Here is a 19,288-nt window from a genome sequence, read left to right as displayed (position 1 = left end):
ACCATGTAACGCTCAGAGAAATGACAGACAACCCAAGAATTTCACTGCAGACTCTACAGGCCTCAGTTAACATGTTAAATTATAAAGTTCATGACAGTACAGTTAGAAAAATATGGGACAAGTATGGCATGTTTGGAAGGCTTCCCAAAGGAAAGCTTCTTCTATTTAAAAAAGCATGGCAGCACGGTTTAGGTTTGCAAAGTTGCATCTGAACAAACCATAAGTCTTCTAGAACAATGACCTTTGAACAGATGAGACCAAAGTGGATCCCAAGCACACCAGCAAATCTACAACAGAACGGCTGAAAAGAAAAGAATCAAGTTTCTGCAATAGCCCTGTCATAGACCTCATCCTGACTGAAATCATGTGGTGAGAGCTGTGTATAAACAAATGTCCACAAACCTATAAATAAACTGGAGCAATGTTGTAAAGAAGAGTGGGCTAAAATTCTTCCAGAGTGATGCGAGAGACTGATAAAGTCACACAGAAAATAATTACTTCAATTTATTGCTGCTAAAAGTGGATCCACAGGCAATTGAATCATAGGGTGTCCTAACTTTGTCACACACGGCTTTTCCATCGTGGCTTTATTTTTGTTAAATAAATAATGATTAAATAATGCAACAAATGCCTCATTTATTGTGGGTTTTATTGTTTTAGTCTCTTCGTGCCGGGACACAGCATAACAATACGGTAAGGGGCGTAAAATTTCCGTCACACGCTTGTGGTATTCGGCCAATCACAATGCACTGGATAGCTGGCCAATCAGAGCACACCTCGCTTCTCAGAACGATGAGCTTTGTAAAAATCGGCGCATTTCAGAAAGGCGGAGCATAGAGGAGCAACAATAATGTACAGTATATGGAAAATAATGTTTTTTTAACCTTAAACCTCATAAACACCAAATACACAAAATAATGTTCTTTTTAGCAATGTCATATGACCCCTTTAAAAAAACAGACCAAATGGAAAGAGAAAGCGCAATCTATCCTATAGCTCAATAAATGAAGCATACTATATTAGAGCCAGAGAAAGACTGCACAATACACAATTTTACAGCCAAGGGTGAAGTCATTATGTACAAGGATTTGGGACAAATATAATGTAATTTAATGGAAAACTATGTGAATGGTGCATTGTGGAGCGGCAGGATTTTCCGTCGGCTGCATTTAAATCTGCATCTGAAGTGTCCCGCACTGTGCAGGCCGCAGCCTCATGTATCAAAACAAACAACATGAGGTGTCAGTGATTTCCGCTTCTAGAGGCTGCTCTCGCACTGTATAATGACAACAGACCCTTCTCAGCAGCTCCAGCAATGGACGAAACCTGAAAAACTATCAGCATGGATTTTTGATAGTTCCAGCAATCAACTATCGGTTGCCGATTAATCGGCAAAACCGATACATCAGTTGACCTCTAATTTAAAAGAAATGATTTTATGTAACACTGTTATTATAACAATGTATTAATTATTATACATTGACATTTGTTCAGACTACACTGGTTGAACATTTTTTAATTCACTAAAAGAACTGGTTCATGAGAGTCATTTGTTCATGAATCAAACTATACTGTTTACTCTGTATATAATAACTCAATAGATTTCCACATATGCCATTAAAATTCAATTTGGACCCAGGGAAAATTACATATTTTGCCGTGTACTGGTAGATTCAGTAACAGATGTGCTGCTGCTGCTGCTGAGAATAAGAAGGTTTTTGTAATTTTAAGAATTGATACTGAGATTGCAATTAATCAGAGAAGCAGCCATAATTGGGTTGATATGCCCGATTACTAGCTTACGAGCAATTTATCATTTTTTTGATAAATGACAAGCAAATACATCTCATTTGAGCGTCGCTGCGCTGGCATGACATGCCATAGCCTTTACACTAGTAAGCTAATGCCATCACATGTGTAAGTGTCCGTGCGCTACATCCAGAGGAATCCAAGCCCCCTGGGTCATTCACCAGCAAGATGAAAGAAACTCAATATATTGCCAAAGAGAAGGCCAAAGAATGAGAGAGGAATAAAGAGGGGAAAAAAACCCCGATCTAACCTAGTTTATGACAACAATCCACCTTTGAAACTCATTAAAGGCCTTTCTGGTGGGGCCTGACGCACATTATCAGCACAGATTAATCAAGGGAGACGGGAGATGAACTCTCATTTTTTAAGAGGCAGCAACAGAGGGCTTTTTTGTCTTCAGATGAAAATCAATTAGTGGAGGTAAGGCCACGAGGAAAAAGCGGCATCACTCATCGCCGGCCCAAGTGGCAGAGTCTGTGATTTGTCTTCCGAGCTCGGCTGCTTAAGGGGGGCTGGTACTGCTGTCTCCCTGAAAATTAATTTCATATCTATATTCCGAATATCCCCCCCATTCACTCGTGTGCGCCATCTCTTGGCCTTGTTTTTGAGTACCCCGTACACAAATGAGCTCTGATCAGCCTTGGGATGCTGAAGTGGCATGAATCAACCAGAAGAGGAAGTAGATCTACTTACCTAATTGAATTTCGGTGTCTTATGAATTGTTTTTGTTGTTGAAATGCATGTTGTTAATGTGTAAGAACTGAATGAGTGGTGAACTACTTACTTGTTAGACGCCTTGTCCACAACCAGGCACTGCACTGAGTGTCGCAGACAATAAATTCCTCCAAATACGGCACACATTCTGCAGGGAGACAAAAAAGTAACACCTTACAACATACACTTGCATTTATTTATATGACATCCAATCTGTATGGACCCGCTAAACAGCTGTAATTGCAGCTGATGGCATGACATTAAAAGGGCTGATCACACCTTGTCCACACGAAAAGGACAAAATCCAATTCATTTGACAAGGCAAAAATGTCACCGAGATCTTAAAATGTGTTATCTTCACAAGTAAAGCCTTTTGTCATATAGTCTCGCGATCTTGTGGTGATAAAGTATAGCAGCTTAATTAAACTATAAACAAGGACAAGTGATTCAAATATTCTTAAGCTTGGAGTCAATCTCAGACAAAAAGACATAAAAAGATGAATGGACAGACCGACAGACAGACAAAAGAGCTGACTTTGTGCGATTGCACATAGTTGAATTATTAATATTAAGAATAACACAATAGTAAAAGTAACTATTTATATATTGGTGTCTAATATATTGACTTTTTTGGAGTTTTACAAAGGTAATAAGCAATTAGAGGCTATGAGTTACTGACACTTTAGATGATTACACCCTTAACCATAGTAAAAATGTATGTACTGCACACTCTCTCAGGGGTTAAATGAACGAATGAATAAAGATGATTTATTATAATTATTGATCTATTTATTTTTCATCATTTATTTATTAAGAAACAAGCCATCGTATTTTTCAATTGTTTTTGAAAGAATTCTTATGCTCACAAAGTGTGCATTTATTTAATCAAAAATACAGTAAAAATATACATATTTTTTTTTTTTAATATTACTACAATTATAAATATTTTCTGTTTTAATATATTTTAAAATTGACGACAAAGCTGAATTTTCAGCATCATTACTTCAGTCTTCAGTGTCACAAGCTCCTTCAGAAATCATTATAATATGCCGATTTGTCTTATAATTTATTATGTTATTATTATCATTTATTATTATCAAGATTGGAATAAATAACAGCAATTAATTATATTTTAAAATATATTCGGAAAAAATCTTTGAAACTGTAATAATATTTCACAATATTATTATTTTTACTGTATTTTCATAAAATATATACAGCCTTGGTGAGCACACATATACTGTATTCAGAGGACAAATAACCCTTATTAACATATTTCATTAAGGCATAAATATACACCAAAAGAAATCCTGGGGGAACACAGCCGCCACCTTGTATGTAACGGGCAAGAAGGCCAGAGGTTAGGTATTAGGCCACATAAACATGTCTGAAGACACAGATGGTGAGATTTTGCTGTTCACTCCAAGCTTAAGAAACAGGGGAGAGGGAAAAAACTTCTGGCCTTGTCTACCCAGATTAATATAGAGATATGGCATCTTAATAAAGTGCAAAGATAAAAAAAAAAAAAAACAGAGGCTAAATCTGCCAGCAATCATCTGGGCCCATCTCCTGTCCTCCACAGAACCCCATAGAGGCAGCGGGGAAGCCCTTTGATGTCATTAACCCTAACTGACAGACGTTTAAGCTGATATTACTCTAATTAACTGCCCGCTGTCGGCCGCAATGATGCAGTCGGGCGGAGTGCGTGGGCACTGCCTTTCCCTCTCCAGGCCCCAGCACTCGCCCTGGCGACATCACTCGCCATCACGGCTAAATTAACAGTTGTGAAAATCCAGTACCCCCACAAGCCCCTGCTCTTTATAGCCTCTAAATGGCATTTCAGTTCCTATCAAGACGGGAATCAGGGGACGTGATTTTTTAATACGGTAGCAAAACAATGGAGGCCATTAATAGCCCAACGCCGTGACAGCGCGCTCACCGATGATTTATGAGTTTGTGTATAATTTGATTATGCTATTAATTCCACTGATTACAGCTGCAGCGAGTGTGGAGAAGGTCACATCCAAAATAAATCTTCGACAACTCCCTCTTTCTCGTCACCTAACACCCTACCCCCCCTTCACCCCGCCGACATCCCCACAAAACAACTGCCTCCAACTAGTTATTTCTGTAATTAAAAAGTAATGTAACAAGAAGCACAAACAAGCTTCGGGCTCTAATGGCAACATCACGGCAGAGCTTCAAATAAATTGAACAGAGCCTTGTAAGGACGGAGGCTTTTTTCATGCCGCAGGAAATGCAATGGTATGATATCCTAGCGTTTTCAGAGATAACAGCTTGAGATAGCTGAAGGCTGCAATCCATAACGAATTTCACTTTGAGAGTTAAGATGCTCTACTTTGTGTTACTGATATTGATCTATAAAAAGGATATTAAGGTAAATTTTAAAAATGGACATTCTTAAAGCTACTTGGTAGTATAAGCTTCAATCTGTGCACAAATATTAAACATACACTACGGTTCAAGAGTCAATAACAATTGAATGTTTTTGTAAGTCTCTTATGCTCACTTATTATTTGGTCAAAAATACAGCAAAAACAGTAAGATTGCGAAATCTTCTTACGGTTTTTAGCGTCACATAATCCTTCAGAAATTAAATCTAACATGCTGATTTGGTGCACAAGACACACTCATTGCTTAATATTTTTGTGGAAACCGTGATACATTTTTTCCAGGATTCTTTGAGGAATAGAAAGTTCAAAAGAATATAATTTATTTGAAACAGAATTTTTTTGCAACAATCAGGGGTACACACAATGGCAAGTCAAAGTGCTTTATAGGGAGAAAATGCTTTTCTTACATTTTTCTGTCTTGTTTCCAGTCCAAATAATCTAATAATTCTAGTCTAATAATTCTTAAATCAAATAATTTATTTTTTCCAGAAAAAATAATTCAAAAGTCAAAATAATCTTGTTTTCGGTTTGAAATAAGATTATTTTGTTTGTTTTAAGAAAAAAAAAAAGAAAAAACACACTGATACACATTCTTCATTCGGTCATAAGTTGCTTGCCGTTAGCTTGTTCCTACACGTTTTACGTAGCCTCTGGAAATATGGATAGCATGCCTGCAGTGTCTAAAAGTTATCCTTCAGGAGTGAGATTGGTTGGTTGAGGGAAAGGACATTAAGGTAAGCCAATCAGAGGCAGAGTAGGGCGGGTCCATTCCTTTGCCAACAGGGGAAAAAACGCTACAGGTGACGTGACACAGATGACACGCAGATACGACCCCGCAAGGGCTTTTCAAGGACTAAAATCTGAGATCTCACTTATCAAACAATATCATTAATATCTTTCAAATTCTAATAAATAAACAAAACAAAACGGTACAAATACATTTCCTTTTCATAAATATGGCTGTTTTCAAGAGTTTTCCAGGATTAAATTTCAAAAAGCAGAATTCAAGTACTTCAAGCACCTTGTATGAACCCTGTACTATGTCTAAATCTTAAAATAGGCAGAAGCAATTAGATTATTCTATGTTTTCACCCTGTGTGTTGTGTACGAGTCCCTTAATTGTTCGTAGTGTGAAAAAATTTCATCTCAAAATCATAGTCATTGTTGCAAAGGGTTCAGATATGAAGAATATGCTGGAAAATCAAAGCATGTGCAGCACCTGGAGGATTTTTCTAAAGAAAAGTGGCCCGTTTAGCTGCTCAGGACAAACAAGGAACTCACAAACAACTTGTGAAACTCATCACCAAAAAAATAAAAAATAGTTGTGGATCATCCAAGTAAAGGCAACAAAGTAAAGTTCACTTACTGTTCCCACAGCACTGAGAATGTTTAATGGGATGTGTTCGATAAAAACATGAACGATTATATCTCTTTGTGTGTTGTTGGCTTAAGCACACCGTGTTTGTCTATACATGATAAACTATGACATTTTATGCAAAAATAAAAACCACAACCAATTCCAATAGGTTCACATACTTATGCCACTGTACAGAAATAAAGTTACAAAAAATATAATAAATAATTAAAAGGGCCTTTTGACTATTTATGTTTGTTTGATGAGAACCCAAAAATTACAGCTCATCCTCTTTAAACAAAAGAGCAAAACATTCTGCACAATTTCCCAGCAGATAGTCAATAATGGGCCGGAATTGAAGCCATTAATCTAAAAAATCTTGAATGCATCCCTTGTGACCTGTTAGATCTCAGTCTATTAAACAAAAGGAAGAAAAGCTTGACTCACTTGATTAAAGCGACGCAACACAACAACAACAAAAAACCTGATGCCACATTTGGACATGCTGCTCTTCCTCAAAAGCCAAACCAGGTTTGGGAGGGGAAAAAAAACGGAGCGCCCATGGGAGGCCCCCGAAAAAAAGAGAAGGTTTTATTAGCGTTCTGTGTGCGTCGACAATAAATCCCCTTACCGTGCAGGAGATGCTAAACAAACAAAATTACCACACGCAGCAAAGACCACTTACCTGTCAGGTTCATTGCCTGCAAATTCGCTTGTAATCTAGGGTGCTGGAAGCCGAGTGGGGGGCTAATGGTTGGCCAATAATTAAAAGAAAACAAAGCGCCATGCTGGCTGGCAGGCCTTTCTCTGCGAAAATTAAATCCTGTTTGGATCTGAATAAATTAAATGTTTATTGCTCCCCGAGAACACACGGTAAAGGGGGGAGGAAAACCAATGACAGAGAGGAAACGCGACGTATGAGGGAATGCTGCGAAGACAATCATCGGCTCTAATTAATGCATTTCCCCGTCCTCTCAATCTGTTTCTGTTTGACTGTTGTCTGATTGGAGCGCCGTGATCGCAGGTGCAAATCATAACCTGTCACGGCCAAATGTGTTTACCGGGCTGAATGGATCATGCTGGCTCCAAAAAACATCCCGGCGACCGAGACGGGGGAACCGGAACGGAGCGCAGAAGACGAAAGATGGCAGTCAGAGTGCCAAAGGTTATTTAGAAATTAAAAAGTCTCTGCTGTCAAAACTTGAGGGATAATGCGGGTGAGGACGGTAAAGCATTTCATCACTATATTAGTGGAGCTGCTCGCTGATCTGTGAATAACTGAGAGAGTGAGCATTATTGAGTTTGCACCTCCATCTATCCATCTATCACCTACAAGCAGGTATCAGCGTGATGAATGAACCCGCCTCCCTCGCTTGCTCTCTCCTTCTGACTTTTGTCTCTCAATCCCCCGCTTTTGTCCCCTCTGAGGTCCGTCTCTTTCCTCTCTTTTTCCTCCTGTCACCTCTCTCTGTAGTGCTTTATTTAAGTCTTTTAATTCTCTAGTAGACTCACAGGTCTGCTCTGGCATTCTGTAACTGTGTAACTCACGTTGGCAAATGGCACAGGTGGTATAAAAAATATATAAATTCTCCCTAGTTATAGATCTTATTATGAACAATCTGTACATTTTTTTTATTTCATAATTTTTAATCATAATATTGTAACTGGACATCAGCCTTCTCTGATCTGGCGCTACAATGTAAAAAATGATTTCACAAAGTCATAAATAAAACAGACTAAAGTTGTACTTTCTTGTAAAACATACTCCAGTAATCTTTCTACTTCAGATGTAACACAGACAATTGAGTGACAAATGGACACCAAATTTCTTTCAGCCTACTTTAGTTTCATTGCAACATAAAGGAACAGTTCATGCAAAAATGCTAATTTTGTAATCATTTATTCAACCTCATGATGTTCCAAACCTGTTTGACTGATTTTCTTTGTGGAACACAAATGGAGATATTTTGATTAAGTCCAAGCTGCTCTTTTGCATTTAAAGAAAGTTAACTATAGAGCTCCAAAACTTTATTTTATTTTATTTTTATTTATTTTTAAAGTGGTCCCAGGGTATCTGAAGAGTTTTTAAAATCTAATTTAAGACCTGCACAAATAAAACTAATGCTTAACAAACTTATATAATCTCAAAACAAATCATTTATCTCAGATTAAACAGGCGGCAAAACAGGGTGATCGCAAATGTAAAATACTTAAAGGTTTAGTTCACCCAAAATGAAAATTCTGCCATTAATTACTCACCCTCATGTTGTTCCAAAGCCATAAGACCTTCATTCATCTTCAAAACACAAATTAAGATATTCAGATTTCTGTCCCTGTATAGACAGCAACACAACTGACAAGTTCAAGGCCCAGAAAAATAGTAAGATAAAATAAATAAAATAGTCCATGTGACATCAGTGGTTCAACCTTAAATGTATGAAGCTACGAGAATACTTTTTGTGCGCAAAGAAAGCAAAAATAACGACTTTATTCAACAGTTTCTTCTCTTCCATTTCAGTCTTTGATGTCAGAACGCCGGCTCCTGCGTCAGCGTTATTCTTGTTAACGCATGTTGACGACTGACACGGAAGAGAAAGCATTATCCTTCCTGTCTTTCTTTCCTTTCCTTGATTGAATTAAATGCCATACAACTTATTGTGTGACCAACATACCCATAATAAAAAGCAATATGCATCTGCATCACATTTATAAGGTGCGTTTTAACTGTGAACATGCAGTTTGCAACGACAATGGAAACATCATGATTTCTGTTTATCCCTCCCCATATTTAAGACCTCTTAAAATGATGATTAAGACTTGTGTTATATACATGCACACATGGTCATAATTGTTGGTACCCTTGTTAAATATGATCAAAGGCGGCTGTGAAAATAAATGTCCATTGTTAATCCTTTTGATCTTTTATTATTTTTTTAAACTTACAGAAATCTAAGCTTTCATTGGAGAGTAAGAATTTAAAATGGGAGGAAATATCATTATGAAATAAATGTTTTTTTTTAATTTAGCCATGGCTTCCTGATTCACAGAAATATAAATAGGAGGGGGGAAAAAACAAAGGCCAAATTTTAAATTAATCACCCATCACAATGAGAAAAGGCAAAGAATATATTTCTGATGTGCAGTAAAAGATAACTGAGCTTCAAAAATTAGTGAAGTGGCTTTAAGAAAAGAGCTAGAGCAGTGAAAATTCCCATTTCCACCATCAGGGCAATAATTAAGAATTTCCAATCAACATAAAATGTTATGAATCTGCCTGTAAGAGGACGTGTGTCTATATCGTCCTAATGCACGGTGAGAAGGAGAGTTTGAGTGGCTAAAGACTCTCCAAGGACCACAGCTGTAGAATTGCGAGATAAGAAAACTTGTCAAACAGCACCTACATCACCACATGTTGTTTGGGAGGGCTTCAAGAAAATTTTTTTAAAAAATAATCAAGAAAAGAAAATGCTTTCACCAAAAAACAAACTCCAGCATATTCAGTTGTCAGACACGACTGGAACTTCAGCAAACACTCAAGATGGGTTTGGTGAACACAGGGATAAATAGTACCCCATGTGTACAATGAAATATACTGCTGTATTTTTAATGTTGTGGGCCAATATTTCTGCTGGAGGTCCTGGACATCTTGTTTAGACACATGGCATCATGGATTCTATCAAATACCAACAGACAAAAAAAAAATCAATAATTGGCTGACTCTGTTAGAAATCTTATAATGGGCCATGTTTGGATCTTCCAACCGTACAATAATTCAAACACAAACCTTAAAAACAACACAAAATGGGTCACTGAGCACAAAACCAAGCTTCTGCTGGCCATTCCAGTCCTCTGACCTGAACCCTGTAGAAAATGAGTGAACTGAAGAGAAGAAGCACCAACATGGAGCTGGGAATCTAAAGGGTCTGGAGTGATTCTGGATGAAGGAATAGTCTCTGATCTCCTCAGGTGTTCTCTAACCTCATCAGGCATTATAGGAGAAAATTCCTATACTATTTTGGCAAATGGAGGTTTCAAAAAGTATTGAATAAAAGGGTGCCGCTAGATGTGTCCAATGTGTATTAGAGAAAAAAACATTTATTTCATAATGATATTTCCCCCCATTTTAAATTCTTATTCTCCAATGAAAGGTTAGATTTTTGTGAATTTTTTTAATAATAGATCAAAAGGATTAACAATGCAGATTAATTTTCACAGCCTTCTTTGATCATATTTACCAAGGGTACCAACAATTCTGACCACGTGTGTATAAGATATTTAACACTTTTTATGACCTTAAATTTGATAAAAATGAATTTAAGATATTTTACTAAATTTTTCGGGGTCCTTAACTTTTTAAGGACCCACAGGGACCCTGGGTCCCTTGCACACTGTATTGTCTCCTGGAGCCATTCAAATAGCTTTAGTTTTCTAGGCTACTTTCATGGTGCTTTCTTGTCATTTGAGCTTGATGACCCGAATTCCTTTCTCTATATGGAAAAGAGCAGCCAGGAAAGTCCCAAAGGTTTGGAATGACATGATGGTGATTACATTGGCATTTGTAGGTGAACCATTTATTTATTTATTTAGCAAACATGGCCTTTCCTCCTTTTTTGGGATGCATTTTAAAACATCCATTTTGTAAACCGTCACTGACGATTAAAAATAAATACTCAACGCTCAATTTTAAAATGAAGTCATGGAGAAAAATAAAGTCAGCGGCGACAACTGTTTCTTGCGTTCCCTCCACAGATGATGGACAGCTTGCAGGTGGGTTCATGCCTCAGTGCGCTAGCGTGCTTATCTGAATGTCAGCAAGGGTGATTAGTGGAAAACTATGGAAATCAAAAATGCTAATTAATCTGCCTCACAGACGAGGAGGTGCATTAAAATTCGCAGGTCTCTCAGACGAGACACGTCAAGCTTAAATTGGAGGGTTAAGTTGCCTTTATGTGGAATTATGATAAAATCGTATCACAGAACATGATTACATAACAGCAAAAAGTGTTCAGAAACTTCAGCCGACACAATCAAACGCAAACTCAAATGAAATATTGTCTATCTGACGCGTTTACATTGTAAGCAATCTTTGCCAATTGCTCTGATATTATTGGCCTGATCCATTTTAGCACATCAGCTTTTCAAGCTTACTGACATAATGTGTACGTAAAAGGAACTTTTTCTAAGAGCAGAGCTCAAAGAAGAGATTGGAGTCATATGTGCATTTTAGATAAACACTCCTCTGCTCTGCTTGTCTTTGGGGAGATGTTCTCTGTAACCTGGCCTGACGCCAGCTCATGGTTTCTGTGATGATGATTCCTCTCAGCGGCACACGGCTGAAGACTCCTCATCTCTAAGTGCCACCGTTTCACAGCACTGCTCCCAGCAGACTCAAAGTGCTAAAAGCAAACACTCACGGTCCTGCAGAGCTCTGACCCTCCTCCTAACGGCCTGCTTCCTCCCTTCCCCCTCAGAGCTGAGAGGATGTGAGCTAAAACTGAGCTGTAAAGACCCTAGAGTTTAATATTAAGGGGGATATATCATGTTTTCTGACCGAGTCCACTTTTGTTTTTTGTTTTTGCCAAAATGTTATTATTTTTTTCTTATTACCATTTTTTACTCTCAGACATGTTTTGTTGCTGTGCCATTAACTCTCTTCCCAAAAGCAAAAAAGAAAAAGAAAAAAAGAAAAAAAAGTTGCCAGTCACTGCCAAAATTTTTGATCATTTTCACAAAACTTTCATGGCCCCCAGAATATTTAGTTGTACGAATATCTGAACATGCAATATTTCAAAAGAACGAACATAGCTTCTGCTTAAAAAAAAAAAAAAAATCTAGATTCATGCATTATTTTCAACACTTGAATGTGGGTACATTTCATTAAAAAGGAACATTTTGAACAAAAAAAAGAGAAAATGATGTTTTTGTCAAAGACTACGTCTAGATCGGATTCAGAATGATGATCAAAAATATAGATGGAGTAGATCACTTCCATCAACACCCCCAAAAGCATCCTGAAAGCAGTTTTGATTTATATGCTGTTTAATGTTGGATGATCACGTTACTTTACATATGCATTTGCTTACATATGCTATTGTTTGTTTCTGCTACTTCTTTGCCTATGTTTGATCCAGAGATTCCGTACTCTTGCAGAAGATGCGTAATAGCGCTGTATAACAGTGAAAACATGGAAACCTGGAAAATTCCGTCAATGTTGGGGAAGGAGTTTAGATGACCTGATCGCATTTGAAAGGTGTTATTTTAATATCAGTGAGATACCATTAGATTTTACTACTATTTATTTATTTATTTTTTTATATAGTTTTTACTTTAATTTAAATAATTTTGTTGTGTCATTTTTAAGAAGTCTATAGAGTTTACATTGATTGTTACTTTAGCAAACCAATTAAAACAAGAAATGTATCTAAAAAAAAAAAAATAATAATAAAAAAAAGTAGTTCAAGTTTGTTTTTTTATTACAGACAGTATTTTCAAAATGTTTTTATGGTTTTAGTTTTGGGTAACTATAATAACTCTAATGTGAAATGACCTGACAGTCTTCTGCTCTATTCTGTAACAGTATTCTGTATAGTTTACCTGCAAAAGCACTGTGGGATTTCTCCCAGGCCATACAGAGGGAACAGGAAGGGAGTGTTGCCATAGCGTCCCAAGCATCGCAGGAAGTGCTGCGTGGCCTTTAGTCCTTCCTCCATAAGGGTCTGCTGCGTCACCATAGCGATGGAGTGCAGGACGAAGTCTTGCAGGTTCTCAGTGAGCTTCTTGTTCTTCAGGAACTCTCTGAATGGTTTCTCGGTATAGTCTACAATAAGGACAAGTTTATAGTGTAAAAGGATAATATGACCTCCCACTAAGCCTGTCACTAATGAATGAAAGGCTCTTTTATTTCCAATGTGGTTATTATTGCATGTTGAATAACATTGTAATAACATAAAAGCTGCACTTTACCTCATACAGCTATAGCTTTAAAGACAACTTGAAACAGCAATCAATTCAGTGGGCAATATCCACCTTATTTTGCAATGTGGAAGTAAGCTATTTTCTGTGAATGTGTGAAACTTCTGATTCACTTACTGGATTAGGTAAATAACTAGAAGAATAACAAAGCACAGTAAATGGTAAAATTACTTGTGCTACAAAGCAATGAATTCATGATTACAATAATAAAACAAAATAATATGATAAGAAATACCAGTTTGCAATATCACTGTTTTTGGACAGTTAAAATAACTGGAAGCGAATGATACCAGAAGCCTCACACTTTCAAGTTACAAATGTCCACACTTGCTCTAATACTAAAAATACTATTGACACTGATTGAAAAACCAGACATTTTTCAATGGGCATAAATTTGAGAACTGTTACTCTTGTGATTGTGATTGGGAATTGGCTCATTTAAATTTATTGTTGATTATATATTTGCAAAAAGGTCTTTGATATTCCATGGTAGGCCATGCAAAACATAAAATTGGGTAAAAGAAAGTGCATAGATCGAAGAAAACTCTTAACGCAGCCAAATTTTAGCTTGAATTATGTTTTAGGCTATGATATTATTGGTTAATATTATTATTTGAAATATTTTTTCTTTAAATAGCATGCACTGATTAATTGTGCAGCATAAAACACTCATAAAGAAAGTGAAAAAAGCTCAATCTTGATTGCATGTTGACTTTAAGAACTAAATTCTCTAGTTCACAGAGATATCTAATCTGGCCTGAAATCTACAGTGAATGTCTGTGGTAGATCTCTGATGTTTCATGCGAATCAGAAAGCTGCAGGGAAACAAACACAAGGGGTCATACCCTGGTACTCCTCTGGGTGCTGCTCAAAGTCCAGACAGAAGGTAAGAAACTTCATCAGCATGCGTTTCTCCACCACAGTCAGCTGCTTACTGGCAAACACATCTGCCCGTGAACACGGGACCTTCAGGGGAGGAAGAAACAGGACAGAGCAGCTTAAAGTAGTGACACGTATGTGGATATATGCATTTGTGCATAGACAAATACACATATTACACACTCTCAGTAAAGAGGAGGATGTAACAATTGTGAGAAAACGGCTTACCTTCAGCCCTGAATTACTCACACAGATGGATTTTGCATTACAATGCTGCATTTAATATTTTTAGTGAAATGAGAAACACCTTTTGCGTCAATGCTCTTATCAGGTACATTAGTAAATAGAAATGGATAAATCAAGCAGCAAATCAATTTAATCATTTTATCTTAGCTGAACTGCTCTAATAATTTGAATCAGGATGCTTCATATTAGACTTAAAAATAATGCAGTCATGAGGAAAACAAGCAGTACACAGAATTTTGGATTGGGAAGGAAAAATAAAGAATTTATTGAAAAAGATCAGCTCCATACCTGTTCCACTTTTCCATTTCTGCAGGTGAGGATGCGGCTGATGTTCTTGAACTCTGCGTAACGGCTCACATTAGATTTGATGAGCAGATCCACCAGTGCACCACGTGAATACATCAACTTTGAAGAGGGTCAAAGAGAACACTATAAATTTCATTTCATTGCCGTCTAAGTTCATTTAAAGCTAGATGGCAGACTGTGATCACTACGTGTTTTTAGAAAGTCATTTTAATTGTTTGAAAATAGGGATGCCGTGGTGAGGAAATTTTCCCACTGATTAATAAACTTGTGACAACATCAATATTACCGATTAGCCCACATATTTTACAAGATAAGATATTTTTCCCTTGAGCAAAACGAATGCTTGAAAAAGGTGGATTCATTATTATTCTTAAAAACACAACAACAATAAAACAGTACATGGTAAAACCTATTGCTCACAATAATCAATTGGTTTGAGTAGGGCAAACCTAAATTTTAGTATTAATTTAAACAAATTAACTTTTACAAGTATTCAGAACTTTCTTTTTCTTCATTAAACTGACACATTTCAAGTACTCTGAAGTGTTTTATTGTTTTGAATTTAAGAAAATTGTTTCTTTTAATTTAGAGATACTCTAATTCAGAGTGTTACATATATTAAAATCAAGTGTTACATATATAAATATATTGTGCAAGATTAATGTTAAGTGAGTGATTTAGTAGTTTGATGTTTTGCAATGCTAATTTTGAGCTTGGTTTGGTCTATATTTTCTAAATGGTCTATATTTCCTTACTCATTTAGCAATTTCTATGCTAATCAAATAATTGTGTTACCAATTAGCATGTTAGCATTTACTGTATTAACTAGTTATAGCTAGAAAGTTTCCACTAATAAAAATATTTAAGTTGAGATTACATAATCATTTGAAGTGTTTTAGAATTTTAGGGATTCTTTTTAGTTGATTTTCATTAAATAAAGCAGTTCTTGGTTTCCTATTATTTTCTTTTAATTATCTAATATTTTGAGTATCATATTTATTTAAACAATACAAACCTTGGAGACAAGGTCGATGTTGAATCTGCGTCCCTCTTTTACCAACTTTTGATATGTTATCTTCTTTTCCACCTCTACAGGTGGATCTGCTGGGCTGCTGATCGGCTGTGGCTCTTTCTCTTCCTGTGATTGGCTGGGTTCTGAAATGTCAGGTATATGCTGCTCCTCCTTAGGCTCAGAGACTTTGTGCTCCTCGTTCTGTGTCTTAGCATCAGATGCTTTGGCGTCGTCACCTGTAACTGTGTCTTGAGCCTCTGCAGAGTCACCGTTGGTCTCTTCTGATACAGTCTCAGCATTCACTGGCTGACAGCTTGTTAACGGGGCCTTCGTTTCCTCTTCTTTCTCACTATAAAGGACAAATAATAAATACCTTTTGACGCTCTTTAATGATGTGTGACAGATCGCTTTAGCCACATCAGTTCAAGCAGCACGTGAACCGATCAGGTCTTCCTCTTTACTACTATTTGCAGCACCAAATAAGCATAAACGAACATGAGAAGGTATGTTGAAAGAAACAGAACAATTCACGGAAATGTACTGTCTCTCATGTAATCTCTCAATCAATGTTTCAACTGCAGAAAGAAGTCAATAAAATAGCTTAGACAAATCATGTCACAAAATGTTACATTTTCCTCAGGAAAGACATTCAATGTCCTTTGGATTTGCTAAATTAATGCACTATATTACATGCTCATAATAACATGTTCTTCGGTATTTAATGTATGTTTGAATAATGTCATGACAAGTTTTTATTAAAGCCACAAATTAAATGGTTAGATTTCCTAAAAATAGCTGGAGTAGAAAGATAATTATATAAGTGAAATTAAATTTTTATAAAAACCACAGTGCAATTTAAATGTTTGTATAGAAATCAGTTGTTAATTTGTTAAGGTTCACCCTCATTATTATTATAATAATTTTTTTAGTTATCAAAATATATTTCACAATTGTTAGATAAAATCCAAAATTGTTTGGATTTTATGAGGAATTGCATAGAAGTGCAACATTGTGTAACGTTTATTATTATTATTTATTAATGAATTACTTTATTATGTATTATTAATTATCTGTCTTTTTAGAGCTTTTTACTTTAAAATATAAGTCACATTTAAATTATCCTAGTAGTCAATTCAGTTAGTTTATGCAGCATGCTTATTATTCTGACATATCGCACAATACCCTAACATATTTAAAATTTATTAAAATGCAAAGCAAATTTGCATTCAAGAGACAAAACACATAAGATCTGTCTTCATAAATTTGTTAAGGACTAATTTAAGACTGTGTTAGTTGTAAGTAAAATTAATGCCAACCTGGCATAGCAGAAAACTTCTAAGTTGGAAATAGAGGAATCCACAGAGCTGAGAGGCACCACATCCTCTCCCTCATCAATCAAGCTCCTCCATACTTGCTCCGACTCTGTGATCTGTACCTCCTGCTGATTCTGAGAACACACATTATAAACCAAAATCAACCGTTGACTACAAAACCACAAGGTGACCTACAGCTTAAAACCACTAAAATGTAATATGTTTTAAAAAATGTTATCCAGTTACCTATAAACTTCACATAAGCTCACATAAACTTGTATCTGAGTGAAAATGATAAAATAATGACCTTATATTCCTCGATCCATGACAGCAGGCCATTGAATGTGAAGCTTGCCCAGTTTCCAGCGTAATAGCTCCTCCTGTAAAATAAAAAAAGGAATAATTTATTCAGCATCATGCAAGTGTTTGTTGTTCCTCTTTTGTCACTTTGGATAAAAGCGTCTGCTAAATGCATAAACATACATGTTTACGTATATCTCATTTTATAGATACTGAACATCAAACTACCTGTCCAAATGCAGAACGTTCTGTCCGACTCTGGAGCAGGCCGCTGCAATGACAGACTCGGCGAGGCCTGGGAAATGAACACAGACAGAAAGCATTGTCACCGACCACCATTGCGATCTCTCTCTGAATTGAAAGTTTCACTCAATTTGCGAAATGCATACCATTTCATGCACACATCGCTGAAATGGCAAAGCAGTCCAACTGCTTTTACAATTACATTGACGCAAAAAGCATTAAGGCTTGCTGGAGGCTTATTCACTTTAACTGCTGCGGATACATCCAGTTATAAACAGCAACTCAGCATAAGGACAGTGACACAGCTAACAATATTGTGTTTCATTCAATCTTTCATCTCCCATTTCTAATAAAGTAAGTCCCTAGATTTTAGCATTCGCTCTGCCACAAATATGTTGCCAGTGACCCACTATGGTGCTTCAGACAACTGAAATGGTGTGTGGTCAAAATCAAAAAAATCAATTAAGAAATGAATAAATGAACTGATAAATTGGTAAATTTATTGAAAAATGGATTAATCAATGGAGAAATTAATTAAATAATTCATTGGGAGTTGAACAATGATCACTTAAAAAACTTAATTAAAATTAACTTTACCAATTGCTATAAATAATGCTATATCAATGAAAATTATTTTAATTTCTGATTTTAAAAAAAAAAGTTACTTTTCATAATTATTTGTATATTAATATATGATCAACTGTATTTAATTTGTTTATTTATCTTCTTTATATTTAATTATTTAAGATGATCAAATTCCATTTATTTATCCACATTTATGCAAAAATCAGTGGTTGTTTTTATCAATCTTTCAATTAATTGATTGATTTCTCAGCAGGTTTATTATTAACTAAAACTAACACTATTAAAAACATTTCTGTTACTTGAAATAAGGCTGAAATAAAATAAATACATTATAAATAAAAAAGAAACAAAGTTATGTTTGTTAAGTTATGTTTGTTAGAAACAAAAATGTTGCCTTGTTGAAAAAAGTTGAAGCACTAAGGCCCGGTTTCACAGACAGGCCTTAGACTAAGCCAGGATTATATTATTATATTATTATTTTTATAAACATGCTTAGAAAAAAACATTACTGGGGTGCATCTTGAGACAAAACAAAGGCACTGATATATTTTAAGATCAATCAGTGCAAGTTTCTTTTAGCTGAAACAGCTAAGACTTACATTTTAATCTATGACTGGGCTTAAGCCTCGTCTGTGAAACCGGAAGAAAATTTACTTAATGGAAATCAAAAATTGAAATGAAAAAAAAAATAAATCATGAAAATGGCAAATGCACAAATTACTAAAAATTAAACCAAACACTACAATATTTTTCTCAGTTGATTTATCAATTTCTCATCTGGACCCCAATTCATCTGGAGCATTCACATACAAACCACAAAAACGCCATGAAACAGAAGAATATATAGTAACTAGTGCAAGTGCAAGTGGCATATGACTGTTTTTGCACAGTTTATGAAACTGCAAGCAGCATGAATTTGGCAATGCTGATGCTGCACAGCATTTGGACAGTCATTTACATAAGGTAAACATTTCCCGGTTAACTCGCTGACTATTAAAATTAAGTGCTCATACAAGCTCTAGCTCACAAGCCAAAGTACCAATGGATCCAATTGGAATATTTACTAGCATACACACTGCTTGAGCTGAGGTTTACATACTTCGCAAAGCCGCACTAAAAAGGCAGACGGAACGCGTGGGGT

At 36.0% G+C, this 19,288-nt stretch overlaps 1 protein-coding gene across 1 annotated transcript in view; it reads right to left on the bottom strand.

Annotated features, from left to right (window-relative positions):
* chm (CHM Rab escort protein) overlaps positions 1 to 19,288 on the bottom strand; it is a 60,815-nt gene that overhangs the window by 27,764 nt on the left and 13,763 nt on the right. The window contains exons 2-9 of the mRNA XM_058758596.1: positions 17,548 to 17,614; positions 17,327 to 17,399; positions 17,023 to 17,153; positions 15,710 to 16,055; positions 14,677 to 14,793; positions 14,109 to 14,229; positions 12,886 to 13,108; positions 2,594 to 2,671 (exon numbers count right to left, since the gene is read on the bottom strand). Coding sequence (XP_058614579.1) covers positions 2,594 to 2,671; positions 12,886 to 13,108; positions 14,109 to 14,229; positions 14,677 to 14,793; positions 15,710 to 16,055; positions 17,023 to 17,153; positions 17,327 to 17,399; positions 17,548 to 17,614 — 1,156 coding nt within the window. The remainder of the gene's footprint in view (positions 1 to 2,593; positions 2,672 to 12,885; positions 13,109 to 14,108; positions 14,230 to 14,676; positions 14,794 to 15,709; positions 16,056 to 17,022; positions 17,154 to 17,326; positions 17,400 to 17,547; positions 17,615 to 19,288) is intronic.

This window comes from Onychostoma macrolepis, chromosome 21, assembly GCF_012432095.1.
Source record: "Onychostoma macrolepis isolate SWU-2019 chromosome 21, ASM1243209v1, whole genome shotgun sequence".
Classification (NCBI taxonomy): Eukaryota; Metazoa; Chordata; class Actinopteri; order Cypriniformes; family Cyprinidae; genus Onychostoma; species Onychostoma macrolepis.
Note: the sequence above shows the minus strand (reverse complement) of the source record. Positions and strands in the feature narration are given on the sequence as shown.